Raw genomic sequence first — 14,808 nt, 5'->3', positions numbered from 1 at the left:
TAATGCTCAACCCATCCTAATTCCTGTGTCCCACCCCTAGGCACAAGTCAAGAGGTTTAACCGCAACAGACAAATCTTCTGCACCATCCTGACCAATCGCTGCTGCTCGGCCATGGGTCAAGTGCTTGACGCCGACACCATTGTGTTCTATGACACAGACTTGAACCCAAGCATGGACATGCGCACGCAGGAGTGGTGCGACAAGATTGGCCGCTCCAAAGATATACACATCTACAGGTAGGCAAGTCCCCATGCATACATACAAATATACATGTAACGTGATGATAACAAATTTTAGCAATTTTCAAAAAACATGAGAAGAAAAATAAGAATAAGACGATTTATATTGATTTATTATGTACTGATGCTGTGCTTTGTCAGGCTGGAGAGTGGAAACTCCATTGAGGAAAAGCTCCTGAAGAATGGCACTAAGGATCTTATACGAGAGGTGGCTGCGCAGGGCATGGACTACACGCTAGCTTTTTTAACACAGGTAAACACACAGTTATGTTCACCACAAATCAATATGCGTGTTAACTCATTCCCCGCCAGCCATTTTTTGAAAAGTTGCCACACAAAAGTTTCACAAAATGCCTTTCAGGAAAATGTTCTCCTAAAAATAAACATACAAATATATAAAATATATCAAATCTCTGCTTTCAAACAAACACAGAAAACTGGAAAAAAAAACGTTTAATCCATCTATATTTTTTTTCTCTGCTTATAAACTCTTAAATATGGGTATTTTTCTTTAAAAATACAACATTTTTAGCAAAAAGCTCAAATAATTTTGTTAGAGATCAGATTCAGAACTATTATCAAAACATACATAGAGTTTAAAATTAGTAAATAACGTTTTGGATTCAGTTTTTTCATAAATTGGGTTATTGCGTCTAGTGAATAATATAGTGGATTAGGGCTGTACGTTTTCAAGTTTTTAATTAATCGTTAACCGACACCCTTAGCGGTTAATACTCGGTTAACCATATTATGCCCAAGGCAACCCAGAGATACAGACACACGAGAAAGGGGTAGTTATTAATTTTTAACACCTTTAATAACTGGTTGGACCACATTTAAAACAAAATTAATTTATAGAAATAAAACGCAGTGGTAAGGACAGAGCAGCTTAAGTATTTCACTGACTTTGCGTTCGCGTGGATGGTAGGCTGGGCGAAGGTACTCGCAGGCTCCGCGGCCGCCTCTCTATGATGCCCGGGTGTTGGCTGGGTTTGCCGCGATAGTCGGTGAAACGGTGATTGCCGGTGCTTCAGCCTCTCACCGGTTAGATCACTTGCCCACCCCGCCACCGTCTTTCACCGTCGTTTTGATATTTTCTTGTAATTAAATCATTTAGCTTCGTTAGAGAGAGCAACTGAATGTGTCTGCTACCTGAATTCACAGCGGAGCTGAACGCGAGTCACGTCACAGAGCAGCAGGTGTCAGATTTCATTTATTTCTGTCAGAGTTTGCGAGGCGAGCTGAATGACCAGACGATAGCAGAAGCCGCATGCTTACTCGTTTTTGTTATAATGCACATATATGATGTTTAATGTAAGCGAGATAGTTTTGTTGTATTTTTTATCAAGAAAAATAATAAACCCATCATTCAAGCAGCGCTTTATGGAGGAGTAGGCGGTTGCACTGCTTGGAACTGGCGAGTTCTGCGAGAATTACCTGCGCACATTGACTCAAGCACTTAATTAAACCAGCTGTTTATTCTTAAGCACGCAAATTCATACCCGATTTAATGCAGCTTACGCAAGCGCTGCATTTAAACAATTGCGTAATTCAAAAGTGAAAGTAAAATGCGCACGTCTGCATGCATTAACCGGTGGGATAATTCTGTCACCGCAGCAACCCAAGGTTGTACATGAAGTATATAAGCAATGCATTGCAATACTTGCATTTTGCCCTGTCATTCTCGATTTTAAAGTGCTCCCACGCTGTGCTTTTCTTTGCCCGCTTCATATTAGAAAACTGCTACTACTTGTGGACATTACAAATGTCTGGGAGCGGTTTGGTGGTCTCTGGTGGTGCAAAAATGTATTACAACTAAATTCAATGCAGGCCATTGATGACACTTAACCGAGCAAAATGTTTCACTCGGTTAAACAATTTTTAACGGTTAATCGGTTAACCATGGACACCCCTATAGTGGATAATCGCGGTATTGCAGATTAACATAAAAATTCTTCAGGAACACGGTTTTTATGCAAATGTATTCTCTTAACTCTTTCCCTGCCAGTGTTTTTTTTTTGTTGCCAGCCAGCGGCAGCATTTTTCAAGTTTAAAGGATTAGTCAATTTTCTTAAAAAAAAAAAATTCAGATAATTCCATGTCATCCAAAATGTTGATGTCTTTCTTTGTTCAGTTGAGAAGAAATTATGTTTTTTGAGGAAAACATTCCAGGATTTTTCTCATTTTAATGGATTTTAATGGACACCAACGCGTAACAATTTTAATGCAGTATAAAATTGCAGTTTCAACGGACTCTAAAAGATCCCAAACAAGGCATAAGGGTCTTATCTAGCGAAACGATTGTCATAAATATGCACTTTTAAACCGGTCCTCTTTCTCCACACATGTAAACACTGTGGGGCGTAGTTTTGATACGTCGTCCGTGACCTCTTGACTTGACGATTGCGTGATGTCACGCTGGCACTGCACAAGAACGGAGATAGACGAGAAGTTGTGGTTTAAAAGTGCATATTTTTATTTTTTTTTTTGTAAAAAAGGACAATCGTTTCGCTAGATAAGACCCTTATGCCTCGTTTGGGATCATTTAGAGTCCTTTGAAACTCTGTTAAAACTGCAATTTTAAACTGCATTAAAAATGTTAGGTGTTGGGGTCCATTAAAGTTCATTTAAATGAGAAAAATCCTGGAATGTTTTCCTCAAAAACATAATTTCTTCTCGACTGAATAAAGAAAGACATCAACATTTTGGATGACATGGTGGTGAGTAAATTATCTGGATTTTTTTTTAAAGAAAATGGACTAATCCTTTAATGCCTTTCAGAAAATGTTCTCCTTTAAACATATAAACAAACAATATAGCAAATATAAAAAAATGTTTCATCCTACCTTTATTAATTATTTTTTATCACCTCTCAAACATGGATAAGTTTCTTAAAAAACACAAAATTTTCAGCAAAAAGCTGAGATAATTCTATTTTTGTGAAGGACTTTTGATAGAGTTCAGATGCAGAGCGATCTTTAAAAGATACACAGAGTTTTTTCTCTTCTCTTTCACGTGAGGCATTACTTCTGGGTTGTATAAGTTGCGGAAGTGCGCAACCTGGTGGATAATAGCGGAAAGCGGGAAATTCCTGTCATTGGCAGGGAAGCGTTTTCTCTTAATTGACGAGATATCCCGTCAATGGCGGGGAAAGAGTTAATTGACCAGATTTTTTTGACCCTGCTTTTTTAACACAGCGCACCATTCAGGATCTCTTTGAGGTGGAGGCTGGCTCTGGAGAGAAAGTGGAGGAGTTTGTGGTCCTTCACCAGGAGCCGTCCCCATCCGAATCCATTCCTCCTCACGTGGCCAGGCCGTATATCCAGGCCCTGAACAGCATTCGACAGGAGACCCAGCACGGAGAGGACGAAGAGGAGGTAGAAAGACAAGAGGAAGTTGATGAGGAAATGGGAGAGGAAGTAAAGATGGAAGTGGAAGAAGGGGGCGTGTCACCATTGGAAGAGCTAGCAGCTGTTATGGATCAGGTGGGAATACCTACTCTGAAAACCTTACATGGATATTTTTCTTTCTTACATGTGTGTTGAATAACTTGTGTTTGTGTGTCCAGCTCACTCCTATTGAGAGATATGCACTGCAGTATCTGGAGTACCTGCACATCAGTGCGGATGAACAGGCGGTGAAGGTATGAAACATTTGAAGCAGAACCTGTCAAATTAAAGTCAGGGTGCGGTTTTAAAATGCTCTCCTTGTGGATTTTAGGAGCGTATAGAGGCTGCTAAGAGAACTTGGGAACTGCAACAACAGCAGAAACTGAAGGTGGAGAGAGAAGAGCAGATGATGCTTGAAGATGAAGAGGATCTGTTCACCTACACCAGAGAGGATGCTTACAACATGGTACAGTCCTGCAAAGATTATTTGTTTCTTTATTTTTTGTAAGAAGTAACGTCACATCCTGTTTGACATGCTCACTGTCCTCTTTACAGGAGTATGTGTTTGAGAACGAGGATGGACAAACCGAAATTATGCCTGTGAGTTAAAATGAATTCAAGATTTGAATTTAAAATGTGATTTGTTACATGGAAATAATCTCTTTACGCTTAACGCACATTTTTCTGTAGCTGTGGACTCCTCCAACTCCACCACAGGATGACAACGACATCTACATTGACTCTGTAATCTGCCTCATGTATGACACTGCACCCATGCCAGAGTCCAAACTGCCTCCGGTCTACGTCCGCAAAGAACGCAAGAGGCACATGGACCCATCAGGTTAGACCTCTATAGAAATGCTGTCCGTATCCAAATATATCAGGATCAAAAATCATTTTGAGTTTTCCTGTTTTCCCAGCTTTGGGCCGTAAGAAGAAGAAGGGCCACGGAGAAGCTGTGATTCCTCCACGATCTCTCTTTGACAAAGCAAGTCTTCTTAAGGTGAGACGAGAGGGCAAAGACCAAAAGAAGAACTTTTCCCTGAAGCAACAAGCTCCTTTTGCCAAACCGTTGCCCTCGCTGCTTAAACCAGCTATGGAGGCCGGACAGGACAATCCTGAGTGGCTCATCAGTGAGGACTGGGCCCTGCTACAGGTACACATCATAACAAATCACATTATCACAAAACTATTCCCATCATACTCGGGTTGCAGTTTAGTTTTTCTGTGCATTTCGCAGGCTGTGAAACAGTTACTGGAGCTTCCTCTCAACCTCACCATTGTGTCGCCGGCTCACACACCTAACTGGGACCTGGTGAGCGACGTGGTCAACTCCTGCAGCAGGATCTACCGCTCACCCAAACAGTGTCGTAATCGATACGAGAACGTCATCATTCCCAGAGAGGAGGGCAAGGTGAGGGATCCTTACCAGTACAATGATTTACGGGTTTAGTGATGAACATCCTTAATAATCTTTGTCGTGTTTCTTTTCTATAGCTCATTTATGAAGCAAACCCTAAAAAGAACAAGACCAAGAGCATTTATAAGGTAACCCGTTTTCAAAATCGAATGCCTTTCACTGATATAATTGTAGCTACGTCCTATGTAACGCTCGCTTTCTTGCACAGTCCAAGAACAGCCGACCTCTACGCACGTGCCAGATCTACACACAGGACGACAGTGCCACTCAGATTCAGCTTTACAATAGCCGCTTCGAGCTGATGAAAATCATCGCCAGCAAGAGAAGCCCACCCATAAAACCACTGTATGTATAGAAAACATGTTTGCAATGCATCTTATGTATTAAGATAAGCTTTGGTGTCAATAATCTTTAGTTTTTAACATTTGTTTTGTTCATAGACTGAGCATGAATCCATTCCAGAAGAATCCCAAGCATGCCTCTGTGCTGGCTGAGAGGTATTGACTCTGATTATTATTAATTAGTAGAGGTGTGATGAGATTAAATATATCTTGTGAGATTAAGTATGTCATGAGATTTTTTTGTTGAGGTGAAATGCTGTCTCCTGATATCAGCTTAAAGTTGAGTATGTGGCAAAACCTTTCACAGTGCATGCATTATATTTTGTCTTTTACTGCGTGTGCTTTTTCGTTTGGGTTTCCAATAATGTTAGTTTGAAACGAGATGCATTGTGTTTGTCTGTTGATCAGTGTCAGATGTGAAGTGTCTGAGTGCAGATTAAACCCTCACTTTAAGTTCACATGATTTAGGGACCGTTGCCTGGACAGGGATTAGACTAGTTGTAGACTAAAATAAATGTAAGCGCTGTACAAAAATGTCTTAAAATACATAGACTTTCCTATAGCTCAATTTGTTGAACAAGGCATTAGCAGTGCCAGGGTCATGGGTTTAATTCCCGGGAACATGCCTACTGATAAACCTATACTTTAAATGCACTTTTAAGGCGTATATTTAAATATTTCATTGTTTCTTGTGATTTACAGTGGAATAAGCTACGATAAGCCTTTGCCTCCTATTCAAGTGGCCTCTCAGAGAGCTGAGAGAATTGCTAAAGAAAAGAAGGTAAGTCCTGGTTAAAAAATCTAGTTGACAAAAGAATAAGTCTCGTAAGCGTCAATTTTTTTGGAAATCTGAATGCTAAGCTGTTCTTTGATGTATGGTATGTATGTTTTGGCCGAGATACAAGTATTTGGAATGTTAAGGGTGCAAAAATTGAGAAAATTACCTTTTCATCAAAGTTTTCAAATTAAGTCATTAGCAACACACATTACTAATGAAAAGGTTTGTTTTAGTGCTCTCTTCTGGCTTACCACTATAATGACGTTGTGGACTGAATGGGAAAGTTGTAAGCTTTTACATAAAAACCAAACTTGAATGGGAAATCCCAAAAGAACGGGTAGCAATGAGTAGTTTGTAGGGCGAGTTTCTGGCCAATTTTGTTTGTGATTTTGTTTTTCCATCGACTGTTCAAGTTCTAGTCCGCATTTTAATATTCAGGACTAACCTTCACCCACAAAGTCTTCCAAGATTTCAGTCTTGTTTACTAAACATTGTGCGCTCCTTCTCTCTCGCAGGCTTTGGCTGAACAGCAGCGGGCCCAGCAGCAACAGCAGCAGGCCACAGGAGCCGCCCAGCCGCAGGGGACCACCACCCAGTCTCAAGCCCAACCACAGGCCACTGCAGCCGGGACGCAGGCCACAGGGGTTCCCCAACCCAACCAACCCGGAACTGCAGCAGTCCCAAATACTGCTGTACTGGTAAGACCTCTCTAACACTGTATATGATGTAGGTCACGGTTATGAGAGTGAAGATACGTGATTTCGTTTTTGCCTACAATCAACGAGTTGGAGCAGCAGTACTATTTTGTTTATTGCATACATATTATGGGATTACTAGGTTACAGTATATTAACCTCCTTTGGTACTTGTGTTTTGTTGTCTTCCAAGACCGGTGCTATCAAGACTGCCGCCGTGGGCACAAGCATCCAGCCAGGTACCAAAACCGCAATAAAACACAAACATTACTTGTGGTTTGATAAGTGAATGCTGATGGGTGTTTGTTTATATCTCAGCAGCAGCTACAGTGAGTGGGAATGTGATCGTAAACACCGTGGCTGGAGTTCCTGCTGCTCAGTACCAGCCGAAGCGTCTGGCCTCTCCTGTCCTAACCAGCCCTGTGAGTCCTTTATAGAGCAACTTCATTCAGCCACCTCAAGTGTTCAATTATCAGTCATTCTGTCTTTTTCATATTGTCATTTATGTAAATATTTGATTACTTATATAAAATTCTCAATCTAAGAGTTACTGTTAAGTGTGTTTAATAATTCATTATTAATAAATTATTAATGATTTATTACTTAGGCGGCAGGAACTCCGATCGCTCAAGTGGTCCACACCCAACAGAGAGCAGTGTCTGCAGCAGCTCCTCCGACAGAGGTTGTCGCCATAGCGACGGGTCAAGGCGTGAGGGCCGTTACTCCGGTGACCGCATCAGCAGTAGTGTCCACCAATCTGACTCCGGGTCAGTGCCAAACACGCTCGCTGATGGCTCCAGGTAGAACAAGGGCCGTCCTTAGAAATAAAAGAGATGGGCTTCTTTTGGTTTTCCAGTGGCAAAACTATTTAGAGTCACACTTTGGCGTTTTTGTATCAGCGGATGTAGCTGGACTTCCATTGTTCTGTTCTTATATGCTGTACTTCCTTTTCTAGCTATGCAGTTGTCTCAGGCTAAGACAGCTCAACTCACACCAGCTCAAATTCAACTCATCAGACAGCAACAACAGGCTGGATCTCCACAGATCAAAGCAGTGGGAAAGCCACAGCAGGTACACACGCACACATCGTACGCATTTCCATAAGCCATTGCAGGGGGAGGTGGTTTTATACATTACTATTTTAAGGTTTGGATCATTTTTGACCAAGAAAGTAGCATTCGTGAATGATTTACATGCACCACCACTAGGAGGCTGTTTACACATGGCATTAAAGGAATAGTCTACTCATTTTCAATATCAAAATATGTTATTACCTTAACTAAGAACCGTTGATACATCCCTCTGTCATCTGTGTGCGTGCACGTGAGCGCGCTGCGACGCTTCGGTGGCGTTTGGCTTGGCCCCATTCGTTCAATGGTGCCATTTAGAGATAAAGTTAGAAGTAACCAAACACATCAACGTTTTTCCTATTTAAGACGAGTAGTTATACGAGCAAGTTTGTTGGTACAAAATAAAACATAGGGCTTTTCTAAGCGGATTTAAAAGAGGAACTATATTTTATGGCGTAATAGCACTTTTGGGAGTACTTCGACTCGGCGCAGTAACACCCTCCCTCTCCCATTATGAGAGTGAGAAGGGGAGCGGACTTTTCAGGCAAGTCGAAGTACTCCCAAAAGTGCTATTACGCCATAAAATATAGTTCCTCTTTTAAATCCACTTAGAAAAGCGCTACGTTTTATTTTGTACCACCAAACTTGCTCGTATAACTACTCGTCTTAAAAAGGAAAAACGTTGATGTGTTTGGTCACAAATGCTATCGAAGCGTCGCAGCGCGCTCCAGCGCTAACGTGCACGCACACAGATGATAGAGGAATGTATCAACAATTCTTAGGTAAGGTAATAACATATTTTAATATTGAAAATGAGTAGACTATTCCTTTAACATGCGTTTTCGTCGATCAGATCCCAAGTGGACGACGTTAGTGCCAGGTGTAAACTGTGTTCAAAACGTTTCGAGCTCGTCCACTTTCGACCACTTTCAACCACATTCAGAGGTAGTCGAAACCACTTTCGATCGGATCGCTTTGGAGTTGCGGAACGCACATGTGGTTAAATGTGTTCGAACAGCCACACGTGACCGCCTTCTCTCCGCCCATTTATCTAATCTGAGGACTTTTTTTACTTCTGGCGTGAACATACGGTGAAGAGCGCTATTTTTAGCCGTTAATTGATAAAACTAAAGTGGCTGATCTCCGTAGTTTCGTTTTGAAAGCGTGAAAGTTGCGCGATCTTATTTCATCAATTGCGCTGGAAATTCAGAGAAAGCTCTTAATTAATGTGCAGCATGTTTACTTGCTAAACGAGCAGTGGGCTCCGACATAATATTCGTTTGCGTCCATATAAACTCATAATTACTCCCGCTCGGGTTTGAATGACAGCAGAGAGACTCGCCCACCATCTCACAGACCACCCCCTCATAGTATTCAGCACAGAAGCGGTCGAAAGTGGACAAAAGAGACGGATTTAAATACCAGGTGTAAACGTAATGTGTCTCTCTCGTCCACTTGTGATCCGATCGATGAAAACACATCTTAATACCAAGTGTAAACAGCCCCTAGGTGACAAGTATGCCATAACAAATGAGATCTTACAGTCAATCTATTGACAAATTATATAGCAATTACAAACATTTGATGGTAGAATAATAATGCCCATCATCTCTCACTTTGTCACCATGAAGCGCATTTTTATGCCCGTTTGAAACCTTTAAAAATGTCTCTGCAGGAGCTGTTAAAGCAGAAGCAGAAGTTGATGTCACAGCATCAGGTTGCGGCTGCAGTAGCTGCAGCTCAGGGTCAGCAGGCCGCATCCACGCAGCAGCCTCAGCAAGTGCAGGCAGCCCCAGCAGCTCAGGCCAACCCTCAACTAACTGCGGTAGCACCCAGAACCGGAGCCGTGATCGCGGGTACCACTGTTGCCAATTTACAGGTCGCCAGACTGGTAAGCGACTTGCTCTCTCTTTGGAGTACAAAGACTTTTCTTATTCATAATAACACTTTTTAGTGACCGTGTCAGTTCACAAATCGGTCTGTTGCTAAGCCAGGATTTGGGTATAGTAAGTGTTTTTACATGCATACCTTTCAATAAAACATTACTGTTGAGCATCTCGAGACAAAACAATGGCACTGATATATTTAAAGAGAGGAGTGCAAGATATTTTTTAAGTTAAAGGGACACTTTACTTTTTGAAATATGCTCATTTTTCAGCTCCCCTAGAGTTAAACATTTGATTCTTACCGTTTTGGAATCCGTTCAGCTGATCTGCGGGTTTGGCACTACCATTTTTAGCATAGCTTAGCACAATCCATTGAATCTGATTAGACCATTGGCATCGTGCAAAAAATGACCAAGGAATTTCGATATTTTTCCTATTTTAAACTTTATATTACACAGCAGCTGAAAATAGTCCCCTTAGTGACTTTCGATAGCAGGGACTATTTTCGGGCAGTGCGTAATATCATTGCGCCTCCTGCGGCCATGTTGCAGCAGCGAAGTACTTGATTATTACGCCAGAATGAGAGTATAGTTCCTAAACATATCTGCCTAGAAAATTGCAACTTTTAATTTTCTTAGTATATATATCTTAGTATATATGTAACTACAGAAGAGTCAAGTTTTAAATAGGAAAAATATCCAAACTCTTTGGTTATTTTTAGTGCAATGCTAATGGTCTAATCAGATTTAATGGATTATGCCAACTAAGCTATGCTAAAAGTGGTGGCGCCGGACCCGGAGATCAGCTGGATGGATTCTAGAGCGGTAATAATCGGATGTTTAGCTCTGGTGGAGCTGGAAAATGAGCATATTTTCAAAAAAAAGTGGAGTGTCTCTTTAAGACGACTCAAACATGCGTTATAGTCTGGGACTAGGCTTAAGCCTTGTCTGGGAAACTGAGCCAGAGAGTGATCTGGTTGCAAGCAAACAAATTACAGGAGGCAAAAGTTACCAGCAAATATTTCATTTGCTTACATAAAGCATTAGAAATAAAAAAATATTCCTGCGTGCTTTTCCTCTCAGACACGTGTCCCAGCAACAGGACCCATTCAGGCTCAGCCAGGTCAAACCGCCCAGGTGACACTGACTAAACCACCTTTAGTCTCGGTTCCTACCGTGGTCTCCTCCGCTGGGGTCACGACCCTTCCTGTTACCGTGGCCAACATTAACCTTGCCATCGGGCAGGCCCAGAAAGCAGGTACAGACTCATGATGCTTGTACTGAATAATGGTTAAATGCACAGAGTCTCAAAACTAAAGCATGTGTGTGTTTTTGTAGGTGGTCAGGTGGTCACCCATCCCTTCCAGGTGCAGCATGTCCAGCAGCTGTACAGACAAAAGCAGCAGGCACCTACACAAACAGGCGCAGTCCAAAAAGCAGCACAGCCACAGCAAACACAAGCTGCCGTGCAACAAAAGGTACCCATGTCTTTTAAAATCATCATCATTATTATTTTAGTAAAACCCAAGTTTCTTAACATTAACATTTAATGTTTATCTTTGGACGCAGCAGGCCGCTCAGCCCACAGCACAACAGCAGCAGCAGCAAAAGGTGACGTATGCAGCCGCCCCCCAGCTGCAGCCGGGCATTAAGACCCAGTTCTTCACCACCTCCATCGCACAGCAACAGAAACCTGCTGGTGCTGCACAGCAGATACAGGTAAGCAAACGCTCTTTTACAAGCACAGTCTTTGTATGCCCGCAAGGCCATGTCTAAACGCACGTGGGGGGGATCAGTGTAAGTATTTGAATGTGCAATGGCATGCAATGTTTGCAACCGTAGTGCTTAGCTCGGCTTTGTAGTGATTTTCCCCTCTGCTTGTAGGTTGCTAAGCTTCCTCAAATAGTACAGCAGCAGATAGTGTCCTCACCTCAACAGGTAAGACTTTGTAGGCTAGGATTACTTTATGTTTGATGGATCAAGTCAAAATAGCTTTGTCAATTTCAGTGTGACCCCATTTACTTTCCTAATACTTGTCCCTCTTATTGTCAATGATTTAAAGGGATAGTTCACCCAAACATTTAAATGATGGCTCGCCCTCGTGTCGTTCCGGACTCGTGATACCTCTGTTCATCTTTGGAAATACAGTTTAAGATGTTTTAGATTTACCCCAAGAGCTTGTTGACCCTCAATTGAAGGTGTATGTACGGTGTACTGTCCATGTCCAGAAAGGTAATAAAAGCATTATCAAAGTGGTCCATGTGACATCGGTGGGTCAGTTGGAATGTGTTGAGGCATCAAAAATACATTTTGGTCCAAAAATAACAAAATTACGACTTTGTTCAGCATTGTCTTCTCTTATATGACGCGGCCGACGTGTTATCTGGTGCGCCCCAGCTTTTTTTTGTGCCACCGGGCTTCGTTTACAGTCTGAGGGAGACGCGCGCTGTAAGTTTGAAGAAAAAAAACTTCACAACATGTCTGAGGATAACACGTCATCCACGTCACTGCAGTCACGTGACTTTAGTCTCGCGCATCTGCTTCACAACAAATGCGGAAGAGAAGACAATGTTGAATAAAGTCGTAATTTTTGTTACTTTTGGACCAAAATGTATTTTCAATGCTTCAACACATTCTAACTGACCCACTGATGTCACATGGACTACTTTGTTTTATTACCTTTTTTGGACATAGACAGTATAACGTACGTAGATTTTCAATGAAGGGTCAACAAGCTCTCGGACTAAATATAAAACATCTTAAACTGTGTTCTGAAGATGAACGGAGGTCTTACGAGTTTGGAACGACATGAGGGTGAGTCATTAATGACATTATTTTCATTTTTGGGTGAACTTAAGGTTTGCCACAATAAAAATGTGCATATAAATTGCTTTCCATGTCACTTTTCACTCAATTCCTAATGCAAGTCTGTCTGGATTTTTAGTAATTTTATTAAAGAAAATCCAAAACAATATTGGTTATGTACATTGACATTTACTAACAATTTAGGTTACACATGTTGAGATCAATTAAGATTTGTTGATTTGTGTGTTGTGTGCAGATCCAGGCGCAACCCCAGACGGTGGCCCTGACCCAGGGAGCACCTGCAGCGGGTTCGGCTCAGGTGCAGGTCATCCCCGCCGGATCCGCACAAGTGGTCCAACAGAAGCTCCTTCAGCAGCAGGTCGTCACGGCAGCAGCCTCCCCTCAAATTCAGACTCCACCCCCACAGAGCCCCGCCCAGCAGCAGAGCGTCTCGGCGCCCCCCGCGTCCGAGTCTCCGGTGCAGCAGGCCGCCACCCCTCAGCCCCAGCAGGGCAAAGGAAACGCCCGCACTGGTGCAGCCATGCGCTCCAAAACCCCCGCCAAACCTAGCAGCTAAATGGGCACAACATCCGTTTTGTTTCGAGAAGACGACTGACAATTTGTTATTAAGGAACCATAGACTTGCTGAATGAAAGGGCAACACCTTTTTACCGTTACAGACATCATTTGAAGTAAATCTACCCACATCTTAAGCTAATGAGGCCAATCTGTTTCTTTTACTTTTTGTTTCGTTTTTAAGTCCCCTCCTTAAGTGTGTACTGCCCAGAAGTAAAGCATGACAGTTCAGACTGACTTCATGTTTCAAACACTGTATATGACGGCTCATTTTGTACTGAACTATAAAAGCTTGCTGTTCTTTTTCTACCACGCTACGTTCTTAAGGTCACGAATGAAGTGCGCTTGGATCTGCAAGGCTTCATTTGGGGCACCGGGACCTCCAGTATTTTTTCATAATGTTCAGTCAGTCAAGTTATCTGTGTGTCCTCCAATGTTTTATTTTAATAGGTATGGTATTGTTGTCCCTTTGTGTAGATAAAAAAATGATAATGATATAAACCATGATTGTGGTTAGTAAGTTTCTGTGAAGTGAAGATGGCAAACTACCTTAAGTTTGATTTATAGCTATTAAAAGACAAGCTATTGTGTCAGTCATTGCAAATGTACCAGTACTACAAATTGTATTTTCTATATATCTATATATAAAAATTGGGTTTTGCTTGTATGATGCATAACTCCCTAAAAGTGAATTACTGCCACCATAGATGTTCATTTACAAGGGCGTAATTCGGAGAGATTGTCTGCATGGATAAGATGGAGACCACCTGAAAATTGTTTAGTAATGTGTATGTGTACGTTAAGCGTTTGTATAATACAACACCTCAGAATATATTTAATATGTCCTCAAATCAGTACAACAATAATCCTGCACTGTAGCCATTTGGTGCCATTCAAGTTAGCGGCAGCTATGGAAAGTTTCGCTCTCCTTACTCCGATTTGGAAGAAATGTGTCATTTTGGAAAACATCTGTGAAACATTTTCTTTATCCTTGTTTTTCTTACACATAGTTATGAACAATATCACCATTAGTCAATAGAGGCAGACCTCAGTCTGGCTGTTAGTGTGTTTACACTGGCCTGGATCAGTCATTGACTTTTTCCCTTCGTGATTTAGTCTATCTCTAATGTTGGGGCTTTCGGTCGTGTCTTTTTGTATTGATGTCGGGTCAGGAACACATGTAAATAACTTGGGAGGGAGGGGACAAAAGCATTTGTATTTGTAAAGTACTTGTGTATTCATTTTTTCAGCCTAATTGTATAAAGTGTTATGTTTTTACACATACACGGCTCCATGTTGTTTTTTTAAAGCGGGATGTGGGTGATTCTCGAAATTACACTCATAAGGTGTCATGAAACATTTTGATAAAAAAAGTAAATGCAAAGTAAGAGTATCAAAATAAGAAGCATACAGTTACAAACATATCTTCATGTACTATTTTGCACATGATTTCAAATGACATCATACAAACCAATTTAGTTTTTTCCACATTTAAGGGGAAAATTTTTATTACCGCAATGTGTCCATGACTGGATTTGGGTTCTTTGACATGGAAATATTTATAATAATAAAAAAAAAAAAAAGCTTCAGTGCATGTTAAACTATAAACG

General features: G+C 41.5%; 1 protein-coding gene across 12 annotated transcripts in view; it reads left to right on the top strand.

Moving 5' to 3' along the window:
* ep400 (E1A binding protein p400) overlaps positions 1-14,480 on the top strand; it is a 32,734-nt gene extending 18,254 nt beyond the window's left edge. For 5 of the 12 annotated variants that reach the window (XM_073867700.1, XM_073867693.1, XM_073867701.1 and 2 more), the window contains 24 exons: positions 41-237; positions 382-493; positions 3,438-3,725; positions 3,809-3,883; positions 3,961-4,095; positions 4,185-4,229; positions 4,320-4,470; positions 4,550-4,785; positions 4,870-5,043; positions 5,127-5,177; positions 5,258-5,394; positions 5,490-5,546; positions 6,093-6,171; positions 6,684-6,866; positions 7,047-7,101; positions 7,181-7,284; positions 7,470-7,662; positions 7,818-7,933; positions 9,608-9,823; positions 10,901-11,075; positions 11,156-11,295; positions 11,387-11,536; positions 11,702-11,755; positions 12,879-14,480. In XM_073867700.1, the coding sequence (XP_073723801.1) occupies positions 41-237; positions 382-493; positions 3,438-3,725; positions 3,809-3,883; positions 3,961-4,095; positions 4,185-4,229; positions 4,320-4,470; positions 4,550-4,785; positions 4,870-5,043; positions 5,127-5,177; positions 5,258-5,394; positions 5,490-5,546; positions 6,093-6,171; positions 6,684-6,866; positions 7,047-7,101; positions 7,181-7,284; positions 7,470-7,662; positions 7,818-7,933; positions 9,608-9,823; positions 10,901-11,075; positions 11,156-11,295; positions 11,387-11,536; positions 11,702-11,755; positions 12,879-13,199 (3,444 nt within the window). In that variant the 3' untranslated portion in view covers positions 13,200-14,480. The remainder of the gene's footprint in view (positions 1-40; positions 238-381; positions 494-3,437; positions 3,726-3,808; positions 3,884-3,960; positions 4,096-4,184; positions 4,230-4,319; positions 4,471-4,549; positions 4,786-4,869; positions 5,044-5,126; positions 5,178-5,257; positions 5,395-5,489; positions 5,547-6,092; positions 6,172-6,683; positions 6,867-7,046; positions 7,102-7,180; positions 7,285-7,469; positions 7,663-7,817; positions 7,934-9,607; positions 9,824-10,900; positions 11,076-11,155; positions 11,296-11,386; positions 11,537-11,701; positions 11,756-12,878) is intronic. The other 7 variants (XM_073867702.1, XM_073867697.1, XM_073867695.1 and 4 more) reach the window with 6 other exon arrangements.
* The last annotated feature ends 328 nt before the right edge of the window (positions 14,481-14,808 follow it).

This window comes from Misgurnus anguillicaudatus, chromosome 5 (assembly GCF_027580225.2).
Source record: "Misgurnus anguillicaudatus chromosome 5, ASM2758022v2, whole genome shotgun sequence".
NCBI classification, from domain to species: Eukaryota; Metazoa; Chordata; class Actinopteri; order Cypriniformes; family Cobitidae; genus Misgurnus; species Misgurnus anguillicaudatus.
Note: the sequence above shows the minus strand (reverse complement) of the source record. Positions and strands in the feature narration are given on the sequence as shown.